The 19701-nt window shown below is 43.8% G+C and overlaps 1 protein-coding gene across 3 annotated transcripts in view; it reads right to left on the reverse strand.

Moving 5' to 3' along the window:
- The window catches only part of PFKL (phosphofructokinase, liver type), a 175090-nt gene that overhangs the window by 114319 nt on the left and 41070 nt on the right, over positions 1-19701 (reverse strand). For all 3 annotated transcript variants that reach the window (XR_012849520.1, XR_012849521.1, XM_075829946.1), the window contains exons 5-10: positions 19436-19601; positions 16546-16590; positions 12960-13068; positions 5396-5491; positions 3918-4010; positions 2378-2503 (exon numbers count right to left, since the gene is read on the reverse strand). Coding sequence is in view for 1 of the 3 variants with exons in the window: in XM_075829946.1 (XP_075686061.1) it covers positions 2378-2503; positions 3918-4010; positions 5396-5491; positions 12960-13068; positions 16546-16590; positions 19436-19601 (635 nt within the window). In the remaining 2 variants the exon portion in view is untranslated. The remainder of the gene's footprint in view (positions 1-2377; positions 2504-3917; positions 4011-5395; positions 5492-12959; positions 13069-16545; positions 16591-19435; positions 19602-19701) is intronic.

Here is a 19701-nt window from a genome sequence, read left to right on the forward strand (position 1 = left end):
AACACCCAAGTGTAATATATAAAGTCCCTATATAAAGACTACAACTGATTACTACAACTGGAGAATATTAACCTCTAAACAATAAGCGCCTCACATTCATTACTCTGAATCTACTTCTATAATGTTTTTCTGTAAACACTTCCATTTTACTTTGTTTTCACGTCCTCCACAGCTAAGTGAGAGAGCATGTTGTTTTTTCTTGCCCTGTTCCAAGGATACTGGAAAAGGAGAATTATCAATACAATGTTGATCATCTAAAAAATAAGGTAGGTACCTGAGGTATCTTATTGCCTGTCCCACTCTTTTTTTCCCTCCCCCCCCCCCCCCCCTTAAGTTTCCTTTTGGGTCTGTCAATGCGTGTCCCAATTCTGTTTGGTCGAGAGTCCCCATTTTTGTTCCCTAGGCTGTAGTTTCTGTATTTCGACCTATTATTTCTCAGATTTATTCCTAAAGGGGTATTCCCATCTCAACCATTTATGGCTTATCCATAAGATATGCCATAAATGTCTCATAGGTGCGGTCCCAGAGTTTATGAAGCTTACAAAGGGAGGGAGGGGGAGCAGGGGGTGGGAGCGGAGGGAGACACAAACACTGCCAATACAGCTCTATGGAGAGGGGGGGGGGGGAGCAGAAGCAGATTAAAAGAGACACAGACATATATATATATATATATATATATATATATGAGAGCAGATTCTTCTCTTCTACTTCTGTGTGTGTAATGCATAGAAGACACGATAGCTTATTCTGAAAAGTTAGGTACACTTTAATAGAATTTAATAAGAATAAAAAGTAGGGAGATTATTGAACAGTTTCTTGGGTTATAGTATCTCGGATGACAATACGGTATAATAACCTAGTATTACTAATAATTATCGGGATGCTGGTTATTGTATTGCACCTAATATTCTTTTGACACATTTGCCCTTTACTTCCATTATTAGATTACTTGATTTCGATTTTGTTACAATCACTTGTTTAAGATGTAGAAACTAATTTAACCCCTTAATGACAGACCTATTTGCCCGTTAATGACCAAGAACTATTTTCAGTTTTATCACAGTCGCATTTATGGAAGTCATAACTTTTTATTCTTCTGTCGACATAGCCATAGGCTTGTTTTTTGCAGGATAAGTTGTATATTTTAATTACACCATTTTTGGGTGCACATAGTATATTGATAAACTTTTATGAACTTTTTTTTGGGGGGGGGGAATTAAAAAAAAAACAAAAAAAAAACAGCTATTCTAGTATTGTTTCTCGCGTTTTATGTGGCATAAATAACATGTTACCGTTATTCTATGGGTCGGTACGATTGTGGAGTTACTAAATACGTATAGTTTTTTGTTTTACTACATTTGAACAATAAAAAAAACTTGTGTTTTTTAAAAAAAAAATTATGCCACATTTCAAGAGCCGTGAATTTTTTATTTTTCGTCGATGTGGCCAAATGTGGGCTTGTCTTTTGCGGGACAAGGTGTAGTTTTCTTTAGTACTATTTTTGGATAGATGCAACTTATTTAAAAAATTTTGGGGAAGGAATGTGAAAAAAAAAAAAAATAAAATAGAATTTTGCTGTTTTTTGTACGCTGTTCACGCTTTGGTTTAATGAATGTGTTGCCTTCATTGTTCGAGTCGTTACGATCGCAGTGATACCATATATGTGTCTTTTTATTTCTATTTTTTACACTTTTACTAAATAAAACCACTTTTTATATGAAAAAAAAGGTTTTATTTTTACTGTAATTTTTTCCCCATAAACTATTAACTGGTTTTTTTTAAAAAAAAAATTTAGTCCCACTAGAGTGCTTCACAATGCGATCTTTTAATCGCAGATATAATGCTTTGTTATATGGTCAGTGTAAAACCGACAGGCAATCTATTAGGCCATGCCTCTGGTATGGCCTAATAGGCAATTACTGATGGTAGACCAGGGGGCCCTTATTAGACCCCCGGCTGCCATGGATACCCATCAGCACCCCACGATCGGGTCGAAGATGGGTGTCGATGGGATGACAGAGGGAGCTCCTTCCCTTTGTCAAACACATTAGATGCCGTGGTCGCTATTGACTGTGGCTACTAAGGAGCTAAACTGCCAGGATCGGAGTGCTCTTAGATTCCGGCAGTTGCGGCGGGAGCCTGGCTGTGTATAACAGCCGTACTCCTGCCGCTGATCTCATGGGTACATTGTCAGTACCCACGGGATATGTACGACAGATATATCCATCACGATGCAGGAACTAGCACATGCTTGTGACAAATATAACCGTCACTAGTCGTTAAAGGGTTAAAATAAGACAGACAGCCTCAGTAAACACAAAATATGGTTTACCATCTCTACAACACTACAAAATGTTAAAATAGAAAAAGTACTTACCACTTGAACACACTCCATCAATGGCAACCGTACGGACTGGTTACCAGACAGACTAACCACGCAGGCTGGAGTTCCTGCAGTTGCTTCCATCAGAGCAAGAACTGCTTCCATGCCCATTTTACTGCTCTGTTTTAAGATAAACATATGAAAATGATAAAGTGCTTTTTAGAGGAGGAGCACCCATATATTTAAAGAGGTGGTGCACACAATACAGGTCAAACAAAGCTACATGGTGTAACTTGTGCTAAAGGAAGGATAAAAGGTTCCAATAATAAGGGCTTGTCCACACGTAGCAGAATTGCTGCGTATTTTCCATCCAGAAAACACACAGCAGAATACAGTAGCAGCAAAGTGGGTGAGATTTAACAAATCTCATCCACGTGCTGCATCAAATTTCCGACCAGAATTTACCTGCAGTGCGTATTTTTCGTACCGCAGGATGTCAGTCCTGCTGCGGAAAGTGGACAGAATTGCTGCATTTTTAAGAGGAGATGTCACCATCTCCCAGCATTGAAAGAAACGCAGCAAAATCCTCACCATTTCCTGCAGTAAAAAAAAAATGCAGGAAATGGTGCTGTTTTTGCGCAGCGGAATGTCTACTAGTTTTAACGGAGATGCTACAGAAATCTTCAGCAGCAATTCAGTTACGTGTGGACAAGCCCTAGAGGGTGAAATCTGCAGCAAAATCCATGAAACATATGCAGATTCCGCCGTGGAATTGGTGCGAAGTCTGGACCAAATTGACAAGCCTCCTGTCCAGGCTTCTAGATGTACGGAAAGTGCTGACAGAGGGGCAAATCCTTTTGATCATTCAAAATACATTTTGTACATAAATACAAAAGTAGACAAGGTATTTATAATCTTGGTCATCATTAAAAGGGAGAAAAGAAAACCAGTAACATGATTTTGAACTAGTAGAAACCAAGATTATTATATTTCCGGAGTGTACTACATTTTATAGAATTTAAGGGAAAACTCAAGTGACAAATTAGCCATTACATTGTGTATATATGTCACCCTTAGGGCTTATTCAGACGAACGTATAATAAGTCGGTGCTACGCGCGTGATTTTCACGCGCGTTGCACGGACCTATGTTAAAGAATGGGGCCGTTCAGACTGTCCTATATTTGGCCGTGTTTCGCGCTGCACGCACCCATTGAAGTCAATGGGTGCGTGCAAATCGCGCTCGGCACACGAAAGCACTTCCGGGCGCCGCGCGTGAGTCGTAGTAAAATGAATGAATGAAAACAGAAAAGCACCACATGCTTTTCGGTTTACAAACATAAACAGTGTCCTAATGATGGCGGCTGCGCGAAAATCACACAGCCACGCATCATATGCTGCTGGCACACGGAGCTTTTGCGGACCTTTTGTGCGCGCAAAACGCACACGCTCGTGTGAATCCGGCCTTACTTGTAAAGGTTTTGTGTCTTTTGCTCATCACAGCACTGCTGTTGTTGTTATGGCCAGATAGGCTTTTTTACAATGTTCACCATGTGGGATAAAGAACATTATATTTTGATTAAAATTTATATTTACCAAGACACGGTCGAAGGCTGACGGTGTTCCTCCTCTTTGCACATGTCCAAGAACAGTAACCCTGGTATCAAAGCCCAAGCGTTTAACAACCAGCTGTTTAAAAATGAAAGAGAAGGGATTGTATTATTAAAGCAATCCTTGGCATACAATGCAGGGGTGGACATATCGGCGGTGCAGCCGTTTTGGCTGCAGAGGGGCCCAAAGGGGGTGCGGGCCCGTTCAGCTGCCCTAAAACGCTGTGCGCATAGATCGGCACACCTGTGCGGCAGACGGGAAGGGGGGGGGCCTTTTCCCTCCCTGTGCACTTTCAATGATGCCTCCCTGATGCCTTCAATAATATATGTTAAGTAAGGGGGCCCGATCTGTGAGTGGGGGGGGGGGCACCAATCTACTACTTAGAAAACGTATTAAGAGGGGAGGGGCCTGGCGAGGCTTATTCTGTCTGGTGGTCTTCATCACCTAGTAACAAGCAACATCTGGCAGTGACGCTCACTAGGTGACCAAGACCACCAGACAGAGTGCGCCGCACCTAGCAAGCAGCATCGCTATCTTCGGCCCAGTTATGGATCCGAGATAGCGGTGCTGCTGAAATTAAGCCCAATACTGGTTGACTGAGCCTCTTAGCCAATCAGCCTCTCAGCCAATATTAGCTGGATCCTGTGTGTCAGAGACACGCAGGACCCATTCTCAGCCTGAGAGAAAATGATACAGCTTCTTTGAATACAGGATAAATAGAAGCTGTATCGTAAAAAGTAAAAAAAAAAACAACATTATTAACTAAGTCAATTAGAAAAGTGCTTAAAAAAACCCACAAAAAAAACATTAAAAATTGTACATAGCCTTTAAACTTCCCAATATTTCTACCATTAAAAGGGGTTATGCGGCAGAAGAAAAAGGTCTGCCAATAATCGATTTACCTAAAATGAGTTTCCTTACTAATATATTAGTGCCGATTTCTCTTTGACGAGACGGTCACTTGACCCCAGAAATTCAGTAGATATTTTCTGTTTGAAGACGCTACGACACAGGCCCACGTGACCAAGAGCGGTTTCCCCCTCCCTTGTGTCGGAGAGTCATTGAACCACATGACCGATAGGGGGCTGGCATTTGATGATGCATAGGAAGTAAGCCAGGCCTCCTTCCACAGAGCCATCTCTGCCATCTAATTTCCCAGCGCATGTGCAATGTACCAGCTCGGGACGGGGATTACAGGAACTTAGGAAAAAGATGCGAATGACGGGACTTGTAGTATTCAGAGCTCGCTGAAACTGCAAGTCCAGCCCAATACCAAGAAGCTTTTGAGTGGCGATAGTGTTACCATGGTGTGCAGTAAGTAATGCTAAAGTTTTTTTTGCATTAAAGTGTAAATGTGGCAATGTATAAGGCATTTAAACGTATTTGTGGGTGTTTTTTTTTTTTTGTGGTCCCTGGATAACTCCTTTAAAATGTATAAAAGAGAACTTGATGAAAGAACAAACCTCTTTCACATAATTAGAAGTAATTGGTTCCCCATTTATATTAATAGCACCTTCCGCGATAATAATGATGTTCAGTCTTGAACCTCGACTTCGAGACTATAAAGAAAAGAAAAAAATATATATATAAACAGATATTGCTTAGTTTAAGAGAATGTATAGAATGTGCAGGGAAGGAAACAAATTGCTACATGCGTTTTTGAAATGTACATACAAACGTACTAAATGGCCAACAATATGTGGACACCCAATAACCACAACCATGTCCAGGTCAAATTTTCCATTTTTGATATGTACTTCTTTAAACGATAATGTCTTTGGAACCGTGTTGAATATCACAACTTTTTTTACAAGACTTATTAGGCTTTCATTTTCTAGATTAGTTAAATTAATTCAGTGACTTTAATTTTTATTATGAGCAGACAAAATCACAAAAAATAAAAGAAAAAACACTTTTTTGTAATTTTCCTTATATATATATTTATCTATCTAATGTACACACACACACACACACACACACACACACACACACACACTAGAGCTCTGTAACAAGTAGTCCTCCTCTCTCAGTCACACTGGATCGCTGTGAGGGGAGAGTGAAGAGGACTATATACACACGACCGTGAAAAAAATGGCAAGAACGAATCAATGGTCAGTTTTTCATGCCTATTTTGCATCGATGTCTCTCAAAATTTAAATCCATTTCCCTGCCGTCTGACCGTTTTTAACCAGCATTTGCCAACCGTTTTTCATGGACGTTAAAAAAAAAGGATGAATTTTATTAGTTAGGGCTTTTTGTCCCAACCCCCTGAAAACACCACAGTGCCCATGTAGATAGTGACGCAATAACACTGTATATAGCACCCCTTGTAGATAGCACCACACCCCATGTAAATAGTGTCACCCCCCTGTAGATAGCAACATCCCCCCTGTATTTAGAAATATCCCCGCTGCAGATAGCACCCCCTTTCTGTAAATAGCAACACTGCAGTTCCCTGTAGGAGCAGAATCCCTCTGGCCGAAGATCCTGCTCCTACAGGAAGCCCCTGATGTTTCTGTCCATATATGGATAGTGACACCAGGGGCTTCTCCAGTAGCGGAATCCCTGACGCAGAGCGATCTGATACCAGGGATTCCGCTCCTAGAGAGAGCTGCTAACGTCATTGTCCATATATGGATAGTGACACCAGGGGCTTCTCCAGTAGCGGAATCCACGTCCAGAGTGTCGGCCGGGGATTCCGCTCCTAGAGAGACCCACTAACGTCACTCCCTCTAGGAGGGGAATCCTCAGCCAGAGCGCTGGCCGGGGATTCCGATGCTGGGGGGGGGGGCTTAGGTGGCGTAATTTACAGAGGGCTTTGCGGGGGTTGTGGGTGGCAGTATCTATAGTGGGGGGTGTATTCCGTGGCTCTCAAAGACCCGGCACATGAGAGTGCAGTGCTGCTCACGCTGAAGCAGCACTGCACGGATTAAATCCCTTCCAGGCTGCCGACGTCTATACACGTGCAAACTGCACGGGGCATCGGGAGTTAGAACGTATATAGCCACATGCCACTCGTGAAGGGGTTAAAGTCCTCATACTAAAAACATGCCAATTAATATAGAGGCCCCCCACACCACACCATTGCTGCTACAACAGCCTCCCTTCTTCTGGCAAGGTATATCAATAGATTTTGAAACATGGAGGCATAAGGATTGTCCTGTCTAAGGCCTAATGCACACGACCGTAGTGGTTTAGTGGGCCGCAAAGCCACGGTTCCGTTGCAGTCCATTTGTCTGCAAAAAAAAAACTTTTGTTGTGAATCCGTGTGTCATCAGGATTCATGGATCCGCAACAAATAAAATTGATGTCACCAGATTGTGAAGTCGCAGATCCGGACCGTCAAAAGGAATCGTCCTGAGTTTTTACGTCCCTGATTTGCGGCCCCCACACAGATGCGTAGACATTATGGTCGTTTGCATTTTCTTTCTGCCTATCCTTCCTTTTACATTCATTTCTTGCTTTGGTTTAAAAAAAAATTGCAAAAACTGCCACAAAACGTTGTAGGTGATCTTGGCCTATATGTCATTGTATGCTGTAAGATTACAATCTACCCCAAATTTAACTAAAAGTTAGCCTAAATTATAAAAACAACAGGTTCAAATCATTATTTTTCTTCCTCCATCAAACCTTACAGCGGATTCCTATGCATTAAATAATTGTCTATTATTTTTGGTGCTGTATATACACAGACAGTGGCATAACTACCGCTGTAGCAGCCACAGCAGCTGCTACGGGGTCCGCGGCATGAGGGGGCCCGTGCCACCAGCAGGTACTGCCCCCCACGCCCGGAGGCTGCACTAGCAGCCGCCACGGCTGCTACAGCGGTAGCAACGCCACATTCAATAGTGTCTGCGTCCTTTCGGACGCAGATGCTGTTGAACACTATGACAGAGCAGGGTGGTATCTCCCTGCTCTGCCATAGGCTACTGTAACAGTGGCGTAACTCTAGGGGTCGCAACTGCGACCAGGCCCCTAAGCCTAAGGGGGCCCGCAGTGTCCCCGTAGCCACACAGCGCTGACCACGCTGGTCCCGCTTCCTGAATGCTGGAGCAACGACTCCTTGTTATACCTTTCACTCTGCCATGAGCAGCACAGCGAAGGCAGGCACGACGTAGGGACGTCATCGTGCGAGTCTGCGCCGAGTCACTCACAGCACAGACCGGAGAATAAGAATCCTTCACCCGTTGTGGGAAAGGGGATAGGTAATTATGTTGTTATTTTTCTATTAGGCACTATGGGACATTATACTGGGTAGGGAAGGGGGGCTGATAAAGTGGCAGCTATAGGAGCATTTTACTATATGGGGGCATTATACTGTGGAGGCATTATACTATGGGGGGCATTATACTATGGGGGGGCAACTATGAATGGCATTATACTGTGGGGGCATTATACTATGGGGGGGCAACTATGAATGGCATTATACCATGGGGGCAGCTATGTGGCATTATGCATTGTAGTGCATGGGGGAATTTGTTTGGGCATTGTACTGCATGGGGGAATTTGTTTGGGAATTGTACTGTATGGGTCATCTGTGTGGGCATTATACTGTGTGGGCATTCTATCGTATGGGGGCATTATACCGTATGGGGGCACTATGGGAGCATAATACTGTGTGGGCTGAACCAGGTGTGCATGGGCGGGGATTGGGTGAGATTAGAGGAGTGGCTTAAAAATTGCCGCTGCGCGCCGCATCGATTGTCCCTCTGCGACACGTGAAAATATAGCACTGTCCACAGGGGGGGGGGCGCTGTACAGCCCTGTCTACAAGGGGGGGGGGGCGCTGTACAGCCCTGTCTACAAGGGGGGGGGCGCTGTACAGCCCTGTCTACAAGGGGGGGGCGCTGTACAGCCCTGTCTACAAGGGGGGGGCTGTACAGCCCTGTCTACAAGGGGGGGGGGCTGTACAGCCCTGTCTACAAGGGGGGGGGGCTGTACAGCCCTGTCTACAAGGGGGGGGGGCTGTACAGCCCTGTCTACAAGGGGGGGGGGCTGTACAGCCCTGTCTACAAGGGGGGGGGGCTGTACAGCCCTGTCTACAAGGGGGGGGGGCTGTACAGCCCTGTCTACAAGGGGGGGGGGCTGTACAGCCCTGTCTACAAGGGGGGGGGCTGTACAGCCCTGTCTACAAGGGGGGGGGCTGTACAGCCCTGTCTACAAGGGGGGGGGGGCTGTACAGCCCTGTCTACAAGGGGGGGGGGGGGCTGTACAGCCCTGTCTACAAGGGGGGGGGCTGTACAGCCCTGTCTACAAGGGGGGGGGCTGTACAGCCCTGTCTACAAGGGGGGGGCTGTACAGCCCTGTCTACAAGGGGGGGGGGGGCTGTACAGCCCTGTCTACAAGGGGGGGGGGCTGTACAGCCCTGTCTACAAGGGGGGGGGCTGTACAGCCCTGTCTACAAGGGGGGGGGGCTGTACAGCCCTGTCTACAAGGGGGGGGGGCTGTACAGCCCTGTCTACAAGGGGGGGGGGCTGTACAGCCCTGTCTACAAGGGGGGGGGGCTGTACAGCCCTGTCTACAAGGGGGGGCGCTGTACAGACCTGTCTACAAGGGGGGGGGCTGTACAGCCCTGTCTACAAGGGGGGGGGGGCTGTACAGCCCTGTCTACAAGGGGGGGGGCTGTACAGCCCTGTCTACAAGGGGGGGGGCTGTACAGCCCTGTCTACAAGGGGGGGCTGTACAGCCCTGTCTACAAGGGGGGGGGCTGTACAGCCCTGTCTACAAGGGGGGGGGGGCTGTACAGCCCTGTCTACAAGGGGGGGGGGGCTGTACAGCCCTGTCTACAAGGGGGGGGGGCTGTACAGCCCTGTCTACAAGGGGGGGGGCTGTACAGCCCTGTCTACAAGGGGGGGGGGCTGTACAGCCCTGTCTACAAGGGGGGGGGGCTGTACAGCCCTGTCTACAAGGGGGGGGCTGTACAGCCCTGTCTACAAGGGGGGGGCTGTACAGCCCTGTCTACAAGGGGGGGGCTGTACAGCCCTGTCTACAAGGGGGGGGGGCTGTACAGCCCTGTCTACAAGGGGGGGGGGCTGTACAGCCCTGTCTACAAGGGGGGGGGCTGTACAGCCCTGTCTACAAGGGGGGGGGGGCTGTACAGCCCTGTCTACAAGGGGGGGGGGCTGTACAGCCCTGTCTACAAGGGGGGGGGCTGTACAGCTCTGTCTACAAGGGGGGGGGGCTGTACAGCCCTGTCTACAAGGGGGGGGGGGGCTGTACAGCCCTGTCTACAAGGGGGGGGGCGCTGTACAGCCCTGTCTACAAGGGGGGGGGGCTGTACAGCCCTGTCTACAAGGTGGGGGGGGCTGTACAGCCCTGTCTACAGGAGGGGGCGCTGTACAGCCCTGTCTACAGGAGGGGGCGCTGTAAAGCCCTGTCTACAGGAGGGGGCGCTGTACAGCCCTGTCTACAGGAGGGGGCGCTGTACAGCCCTGTCTACAGGAGGGGGCGCTGTACAGCCCTGTCTACAGGAGGGGGCGCTGTACAGCCCTGTCTACAGGGGGCGCAGTATAGAACTGTCTACAGGAGGGGGCTGTATGGAACTATTTACAGGGGGCACCATCTACAAGGACAGGCTGTGTGTGGCGCTAAGGGGATGGGACCTAGTGTTTCCTAGTTACGCCCCTGAATACAGATCTCACACAGAGCCATAACATGGCAGTGTGAATAAAGCCTTACTTACCGTACTCGTAGGAAGGGTGGCATCCCATGATAGTGCCTTGTTAAAAATATTCATTGCAACCCACACCACCGTGTTTTTTTATGGAAATTACAAAAGGTTGTAAGCTTGATCTTATGCCCGGATAGTATTATGCGTGGCATAAATAGCCACATATGGCAGGAAAGTATCAAACTATGTTTTTAATAAAGTAACATACAATACCATAACATTTTCGGTTATTTTACACTGAGGATTTTGGCATTTATTATCATTACAGAATCAAAATCTTTAATAAAAAGAACAATATAAAAGTAACACAAAAAGAATTTAAAAAAATATACCAAACAAAACACACACTACTAAGGACACACAATAGGGTCTTCCAAAATACCCCAAAAGTCGCTACTTATCTCAAACACTGGTTTTATTGTAACATAAAATTAAATTCACAGTTTTATTTAACCACTAACTACCAAACCTATTTTGGCGTTAAAGTCTGCAGGATTATTTTTGTTTCTTTAAGCGTGACCACATTCAGAGAGCTATAACTTTATTATTTTTCTGTTGACATAAAGTCTTGTTTTTTTGTGGGATGAATTGTACTTTACAATGGCACCATTTTGGGGTACCCATAACTTATTGATTAACTTTTAACAACGCTTTCTGAGAATAGAATGGAAAAAAAACCCAGAAATTTCACCATTCACCATGCGTAGTAAATAAACGCGTTACCTTTATTTTATGGGTCAGTACGATTACAACAATATCAAACCATTTTTTCTTTTTTTTCTTAGGTTTTACTACATTTTGCCCAATAAAACTTTTTTCTTTAGTATAAATTTATTTTTGCATCGCCACATTCCCAGAGCCATTCCTTTTTTTATTTTTCCTTCGTTGTTGCCATACGAGGGCTTGTATTTTGTGGGTCGAGATGTAGTTTTTATTGGTACCATTTTGGGGTACATGGGACTTATTAACTTTCATTATTAAAATTACTAAACTAGTAGAGGAGGAGATTAAAAAATAACAGCAGAATTGCTTTTTTTTTGGTTTTGAAAAATGTTATATATTTCAGAGACATATCAGAAGTTTTGATCGGTGTGGTCCAGGTGCCGAGACCTGCTCCACTGCTGAAGCGAAGGTGCAGAAGTGCTCAGCTGAGCGCCTTGCATCTTCGTCTTGGATTGGCGCTCCTCGTTAGGCTGAAGACGGCTCACATAGACAGTCATTTCAGCGACTGTGGGGGTCTTAGCACCCGGATCCCATTGATCAAAACTTGCAATAGGTTTGTATGACATAGCAAAAGTTTTTTTTAAACTAAAGTTACTCTTTAATTATTTTTTTAGTGCCACTAAGGGACTTCAAAAAGCGCTGTGATTGCTTATAAAATGCTTTGGCTTTGACATATCAAAGCATTACTGCCCGTCAGTGTAAAACTGATAGGCAGTCGCATTAAGCCGTGCCTCTACCACAGTCTAAAAGGCATACAGCCATGGCAGGCCCAGGGGACTTTGTTGCCATGTCAACACATCAGCGGTCCATCATCGCATTTGCAGGCCGCTGATGGGTGAATGAGGGAGCGGTTGCGGCATTTAGGGGGTTAAACGGCCAGGATCGGAGTTATGGAGATTCTGCGCCTGCACGGTCACCACGAGGTAATGGTACGTCATGATGACTTAAGGCATGCACGTCCATGACGTGCAGTTACGTTACGGTGACTTACCGTAACGCAGCACATTCTGTCCGAAAACCGCACCAAAAAAAAAAACTGATCGCCGTCATTAGAGTGGGGCTGTGGATTACAGCCATTGCCCGCTCCTGACCGTGTGGGCACACTTGCTGTGCCCACGCAATCAGCATAATGTGATGCTGCCAGCGTCGCACTAATGAGCGGAAGGGCGGGCACTGAAGACATAACATGTTCTCTGTTATACTAGTAACTAAATAATGTATTAAAATACATGAATTCACGATATTGAACTATTTGCGGGTGCACAGTATCAAAATAGTATCAATATTTTGATGCGTCATGCAACCCCAAATTGGAGAACTATAATATACGTGCTATTGCGCACGTCATATACACTATTAGCGAATAGGAAAAAAAAAAATACATGTGTGTGTGTATGTATAAAATGTAGTGATTTTGCTTGTATCAAGACTACTCAAGAATCCATTAATGCTCCTAAAGATATAATACAACTGATAATGTTCATAGAACACAAAGAGCATTTCTGTTTAAAAAAAAACAAACACAAAACGATATTATAAATGATAACAGTATAAGTTTTACAGTAAGGACAAATAGTTTTTAACATTTCAATCTTATCAATTGCATAAATATGTATGTATGTATGTATACTTGCCTCTCCAAGCCTTGTACACATTGTATCTTCCCAGTCCTCTTCAGGAGGACATTCTGGAATAAAAAGCCAGTCAGCCCCAGATGCCAAAGCTGACACTAGTGCTAAATACCTTTAAAGAAAAAAAAAAAGGAAAAGAGAAAAAAAAATTAAATTGCCTATTTGCAGCCAATACGTTTATGTATAAACTAAAAATTGTCAAGAAGAAAACATGGAAGAGGAAAGAGAAAAATAAATTCAGAACTTTGAATAGGTTCTGTAGGCGAACTGCATGTTTTGTTGTCATGCATTCTGTATAATACCCTGTGAGACAGTGACAGGAAAAATGGTAGGGGATTGCTTTATTTCCCCAAGATTCCTCTTGTATGTGTACTAGGCTCCAGGAAGTATCGGTCTCAGCCAGGGAGATCTGGATGAGAAAGAAGGGTTCCAGGAAAGCAGAGTATCCTCAGCAAGGAGTAGTTCGCTAAGGACTTTGTTCATTTCCAAGTTCGGGCCTGGAATTTTATGAAACGATAGGCAGGTTGGCAGTGCGGTCTATCATTCCCTTCCTGACTAGTACAGGGTTTTTCTCTGCAGCTCAGGTGTTGAAGTTCAGCTCTGCATTTGGTGAGGCGATGTGGAAAAAGACAGAACCTGTCCCTCTGTCTGGAGACAATTAGGGTATGTTCACACTATGAGAGGCATTTACGTGTGAAAAGACAGACTGTTAACAGCTGACTCGTTTCACACGTAAATGCTCCTCCTCGCATTTTGCGAGGCGTCTGAGACGCTCGTAAATCTTGAGCTGTGCTTCATTGAGTTCAATGAAGAACAGCTCAAATTACGTGGCAAAGAAGTGCCCTGCACTTCTTTGCCGAGGCAGTCCATTTACGCGTCGTCGTTTGACAGCTGTCAAACGACGACGCGTAAATTACAGGTCGTCTGCACAATACGTCAGCAAACCCATTCAAATGAATGGGCAGATGTTTGCCGACGTATTGCAGCCCTATTTTCAGACGTAAAACGAGGCATAATACGCCTCGTTTACGTCTGAAAATAGGTCGTGTGAACCCAGCCTTACACTGAAGTCTGCCAGCCTCCTGCTGGACGTTTGCATGTTGTGTGAGGTAACACACGGATTCTGATTTTGTTTCGGGGGGTTGGTTGTAGGTCACTTGTATAGGGAGTGAAAACGCGTTTAGTTAGCGCTTAGCCAAGCAGAGTAACTGCATGTTTTGTTGCCTGAATGTTAAGGCCGTACATTTATTTTTGTATTCAATCACCAAATAAATTACAGGAATACCACCTGTTTGAAAAAAACTTCCATGGCACTGTGTCTGACTGCAGTTTTCCTACGACTATAGAGCTAATTCCCACAACCCATAAAAGTCTTTAGGGAAAAAAATAAAACATTTTATCAAAAACAACCAAAACAGACATTTTACAGATTAAATTGTACAAAGTGTCAAATACGAGTGTATTTTTCGTAGGTCTGTTCATTTGCCATCTAATTATTTATACTGTGAAATGGGTATAGTACCAACATGATTAACTCACAACAGCGTTTTGTTGTTCATTAAAGTTCTATTTCTCCTTCCTATCATTTGTAGAGGAGTTTATTTCCATCTGACATGCTTTTTCAAGAGAATAAATAAAACTATAATAAAACTACTAAATACTGTTGTGATTTGAATATGTTACACTGAGGGGAAACACTTGTGGATTGATTAATCGTTGTAGCAGTAGGTGGAAACTCTTTTAAGGCTCTGTGCACCTCACGTTCTAGCATGTAAGTTAGGAAAGCTCCGGAAGTACACGCTAAATATGTCCATGGGGCTCCATTAGGATGACAGAGGCCAAAAGGGTGTCCTTTCGGCCTTTGTCACGGCGGTTTACATTGATAAACCTTTTTTGGAGGATGGAAGAGCATAGTAAATTACGCTTTTACAACCCGAGGGATCCCACAAAAAAAAAAAAAGTATACGGCGCTGAATTGCATATGTCACAGGTATACGTCTAACATTTACATCATGGGCTTTTCAACAGCCTTTCATGGCGTATATGTTTAACAGATACTATTAATGTCTATGGGCGTCTATAGATTCAAATGATATCCATTTAACATATATGTCATGAACAGGGTCATGAGAGTTCATGACTTATAGGTTTAACGTACGCCATTAAACCTTTATGGCGACGAATACCACTGTTAAGGTATCAGTCACAGCTTTTCCTGGCGTATATGTTAAAACAAAGGCCAAAAACACGATGTGCACAGCGCCAAATCACCAGAAGCAATATAGGCGTCACACTAGTTGATCATTGTACAGTTCCAGATTCCAAAGACATGCTTTTTACCAATACAGCTGATGTTTGGCACCATACATAGCTTCTGTGTAGCTGCTCGATCATGGAAACCATAGCCATCAAGCAAAAGATAAGTACTTTAGCTGATGTTACTTCCAGAGCGACTTGGTACTTGGCAGTTAGTGGTGCGACAGAGTTAAATTTCTACATGCTTTTATGCTCAGCCATGCCAATCTGTGAGCTTGTGTGGCCTACTACTTTATGACTGAGCATTTGCTGTTCTTAGACATTTCACAACAACAGGATAAACCATTGACCACGTAACTCCGCAGGGAAGAAATACGACTGTCTAATTGGAAAGTTAGTGTTGTGAAACCATGCCATTGAAAGTTATTGAGCTATGAAGAGACAAGGAACTTCAAATGTTACTCATTAACTCCAAAACATACTGATGCTCCAATTTAATTTAGGCCCGAGAATTCCCAACACATATCAAATGCATTTTTAGCCACGACCCACGGCAAAACCGCACGTTTGACACAATTTTTGTAAAAATCGCTGCGAAATGGTGCGGTTTTGCCACAATTAATGGAAAAAGTGCATTTAAACAGCGACGTGAATTCTCAGTCAAAAGAGTAACCTGCATCTCTTCTGACGTGTCCGTTTTAGTAAATACAGGTATTCCCGATAATAACTATTCTGGAGCATCCTTTCTTAGAACGCTGCTTTATGCTGTTCCTCTGTTATTCCTGATAGAAATGTATGAAAAAATTGACAGCTGGGTGTTACCAGTTGGTGGTATGATCCTACAAACTCTGACATTGTCCAATCAGTGCTGACAGTGCCCGGCTGTGTAGGAATACACCCAATTGACAAGGGGAATGGTAACACCCAGTTGTCAATTTAGGAGGAACACCCAGAACCGTTCTAAGAAAATATGTTTTAGAATTGTTATATTATGGGGGAAACAAATATTTACTAAAACAGACATGCCAGGGGAGGGCACAGGTCTCATAATGGCCTATCCTTAGGGGACCCCCACAATGAATGGGCTGCGGTGCTCTTGAGGGTGCCATGTCCCCTTCATTGGTTGCACAGGCACAGCAGCTAGTTCTTACGGTAAGCAAGTGAATGGGATGAGTGGCAGTACCAGAGATCAGACCCCCACTTTAAGAATGGATGGCCATCAATAGAACCGCTAAGTATGTGGCCACCGTTAAAGTATCACAATATATGGCACTATATTAAAGAGTTAGAGATGTTACAGATAAAGAAGATGTACAAAAAAAAAAGTCCTTACCCACAATGCCTTCCCATGACTTCCAACACAAATGTCCTCTGGTGGCTACAATGATAAAACAATTTTCATGCATTAAACAGTGAAAATAGCTTAACTATGAGTACGCAAAGGCACAGTTATTAAAATAAAATAGCATTTGCAACAAGATGATCAAATACTGGTCATTTTATGTTGATTTTTTTTTTCTTTATAAATTAATCTATGTTATTTGTTCACTTTTGCTTAACAGTGAATCTGAGCCTCCATGAAAACTGTCAGGGAGTACTAGAAACCTGGAATAAAGAACCTCATTGCTCAGGCAAGGAGAAAATGGTGGAGAGTACATTATATACCCAGGAAACCTGGTTGGATTTTTGCGCGCACTGGCCCTTTATGGGAGGAGATGTCAGTGTGCGCGCACTAGGGAGTATAAGAGAAGCAGGAGGAAGTGGCGGCAAGGCGGAGTGGTGCCGCAACTGCCCAGACAAAGAAGATGCTAAGGGCCAGTAGGAACTTGGCAGGAGGGGGGGGGGGGGATCTGGCGTAGTGGAAGACAGGAATCTTTAGATTGGCCTTATTCAGTTAAATGAAACGCCACACAAAAAGGGTGTGTAAAGAAAATCTAAGTCTGGTCAAAAGCTGAATTCGAACACATGTCTAACCAGAGCCCAAAAAAATGTAAAATTGTAAAATCCATTATTAAAATACCAATTTGTCGCAGTTTGCACCCATTCATTTTAATCCCAGTAAAACCAATCTTGGCAAGAAAGCACAATAAAATCTTAGGCCCCATGCACACGACAGTGCCCGCAATCACGGTCCGCGATTGCGGGCACAGCCGGTCGCCGACTGACAGCCGCATTTTCGGGCCGTGCTCCAATACAAAGTATGGGAGCACGGCCCGTAAAATGCAAAAGAACGGACATGCTCCATAATTTCCGGAACATTTCCACGGCACGGAGACCCTTCCGTAGTGCTACGGAAAGGTGTTCTCGTTCAATGAATGTGAATGGGTCCATTTTTGCGGACCGCAATTGCGGTCCGCAATAACGGAGATTTTTTACGGTCGTGTGCATGGGGCCTTAGGAGTAGGGTTTTGGCTCCATGTTATTATTATGAGCAATATCTGTGCCATAATAAAGGGGTTGTCTGGTTCCAGAAAACTAATATTTTTTGTACAATTAAATGTTATACAATTTTCCAATATACTTTCTGTATTAATTTCTCCCGGTTATCAAGATCTCTGCTTGTTGTTATTCAGTAGGAACATTCAATCTTTCTGTCCATGGCCATGTGGTGGACACAGGTGAATGGCTCCTTGAAGTATGTATATCTGTATATCAATGCTGTTTCTTCTTCCGAGCCGTGCACCTGTATGACATGGACAGAATCCTATCCACTAGAAGTAAACAATGAATGTTCCTACGGAATAACAAGCAGAGATACTGAAAACAGTGAGGAATTAATATTGAAAGTAAATTTGAAAATTGGATAACGTTTCATTATACAAAAAAAATAAATAAATAAAATAAACACATTAATTTGCTGAAATGGGGCAAGCCCTTTAATTAAAATGTCTCATGAAGTATGTCAAGTATTGGATTTGCTTGTAGTCTGTAACCATAGGGACATACAGGTCAGAATAGAAGCTATAGACATATCTGTAGATAGGGAAGGGATTAATTAGAGCAGTTAAAGAGAACATTTGTTCAGCATGTAATGGGGCACTTTAAAAAAAAAAAAAAAAAGTCTACCTCCCTCCGTTATTTAGATATCGGTGCCGTTATATTTGGCGCCCGATATATAAATAACCCCCTGAACGGTCAACGGGGCATGTACTGGCAAGGGGGCGTGCTACTATGGCTGTGACACTGTCCAATCAGATATGGACAGTGTTACAGCAAGAGCGAGGATACGCTCAGTCTTTAGCTTTCAAGATCAGTCTTCTGCCGAACTGGCAAGGGGGCGTGCCCGTAGCAGTGACACGCCCCCTTGCCAGTTCGGCAGAAGACTGATCTTGCGCGCACACTCTTTCCTCGCTCTAACACTGTCCATATCTGATTGGACAGTGTCACAGCCATAGTAACACGCCCCCTTGCCAGTACACGCCCCGTTGACAGTTCAGGGGGTTATTTAAATATCGGGCACCAAATATAACGGCACCGATATCCAAATAACGGAGGAAGGTAGTATTTTTTTATTTTAAAGTGCCCCAGGGTTTGTGCAGCCCTCCCCATTCCATGCTGCACATGTATGGGGAGGTGAAAGGTTCTCTTTATGAAACAACACAACTTTAGTAATGCCCACTAATGATAAAATACCTTCTTAGGTTTGTTAATTTATCTTACAAGCAGCACACCATGCTCGTGACTGACTCAATGCCCTATGAATTCTAAGTAAAGCTACTTCTGAACTTTGACCCCATTTTAAAGATATAGAAAGATCACATGCTTTACTTGCAGAATATATACTGTACCTTGACTGCGTTAAACTAAACACTATCTGATCGAGAAGATTTGAGTACTTGGTAATTTATTGATCTAAACCTCTGTTCATTCTGGGCCTAGGAGTCCAGTTGGCGGTCCTACTCAGTGACTGGCAGCTATCTGTTTGCAAACTTATACATGAATGACTGTCAATCACTGAATAAACCCGCCCACTGGACTCAGAGTAAGCAGAGGTTCAGATCAATAAACTGCAGGTTAAAATAATTTTATTTCCCACAAAACTATTTATCAATCTGCTCAGCTTCTCATGCTCTATAATATTTTGGCTACAGATAGGACTGTTTTTCAACGTGACAGGTTCCCTTTAAGCAGAATAGTAATAAAAAAAGCGAAGGTAGTGTCCATACAGAATTTACTGGAAAATGTACCAAAATGAAGAAATGCAATAGAAAACCTGTGCTTACCTCTGTGCAGTTGTAGTGATTGCATCAATGACCTCCAAAATCCGGTGCAAAGCTGAATCCGTTCCAATTGTCATATCAGTACCACAGAAGTCATTGTCAATGGAGCCCACAAGTCCAACAATATTTAAATGAGAGTACTTTGCAGCAACATCTTCAGTAATTTTTCCTGTTATAAATAAGACTCCAATTAATAATATCTGGGACACCAAAAAAAAGTTTATAATGCCGTATACATTATTGAGAAAGTAAAAAAAAAAAAATTCACA

Source organism: Rhinoderma darwinii, chromosome 6 (genome assembly GCF_050947455.1).
Source record: "Rhinoderma darwinii isolate aRhiDar2 chromosome 6, aRhiDar2.hap1, whole genome shotgun sequence".
Taxonomy (NCBI): Eukaryota; Metazoa; Chordata; class Amphibia; order Anura; family Rhinodermatidae; genus Rhinoderma; species Rhinoderma darwinii.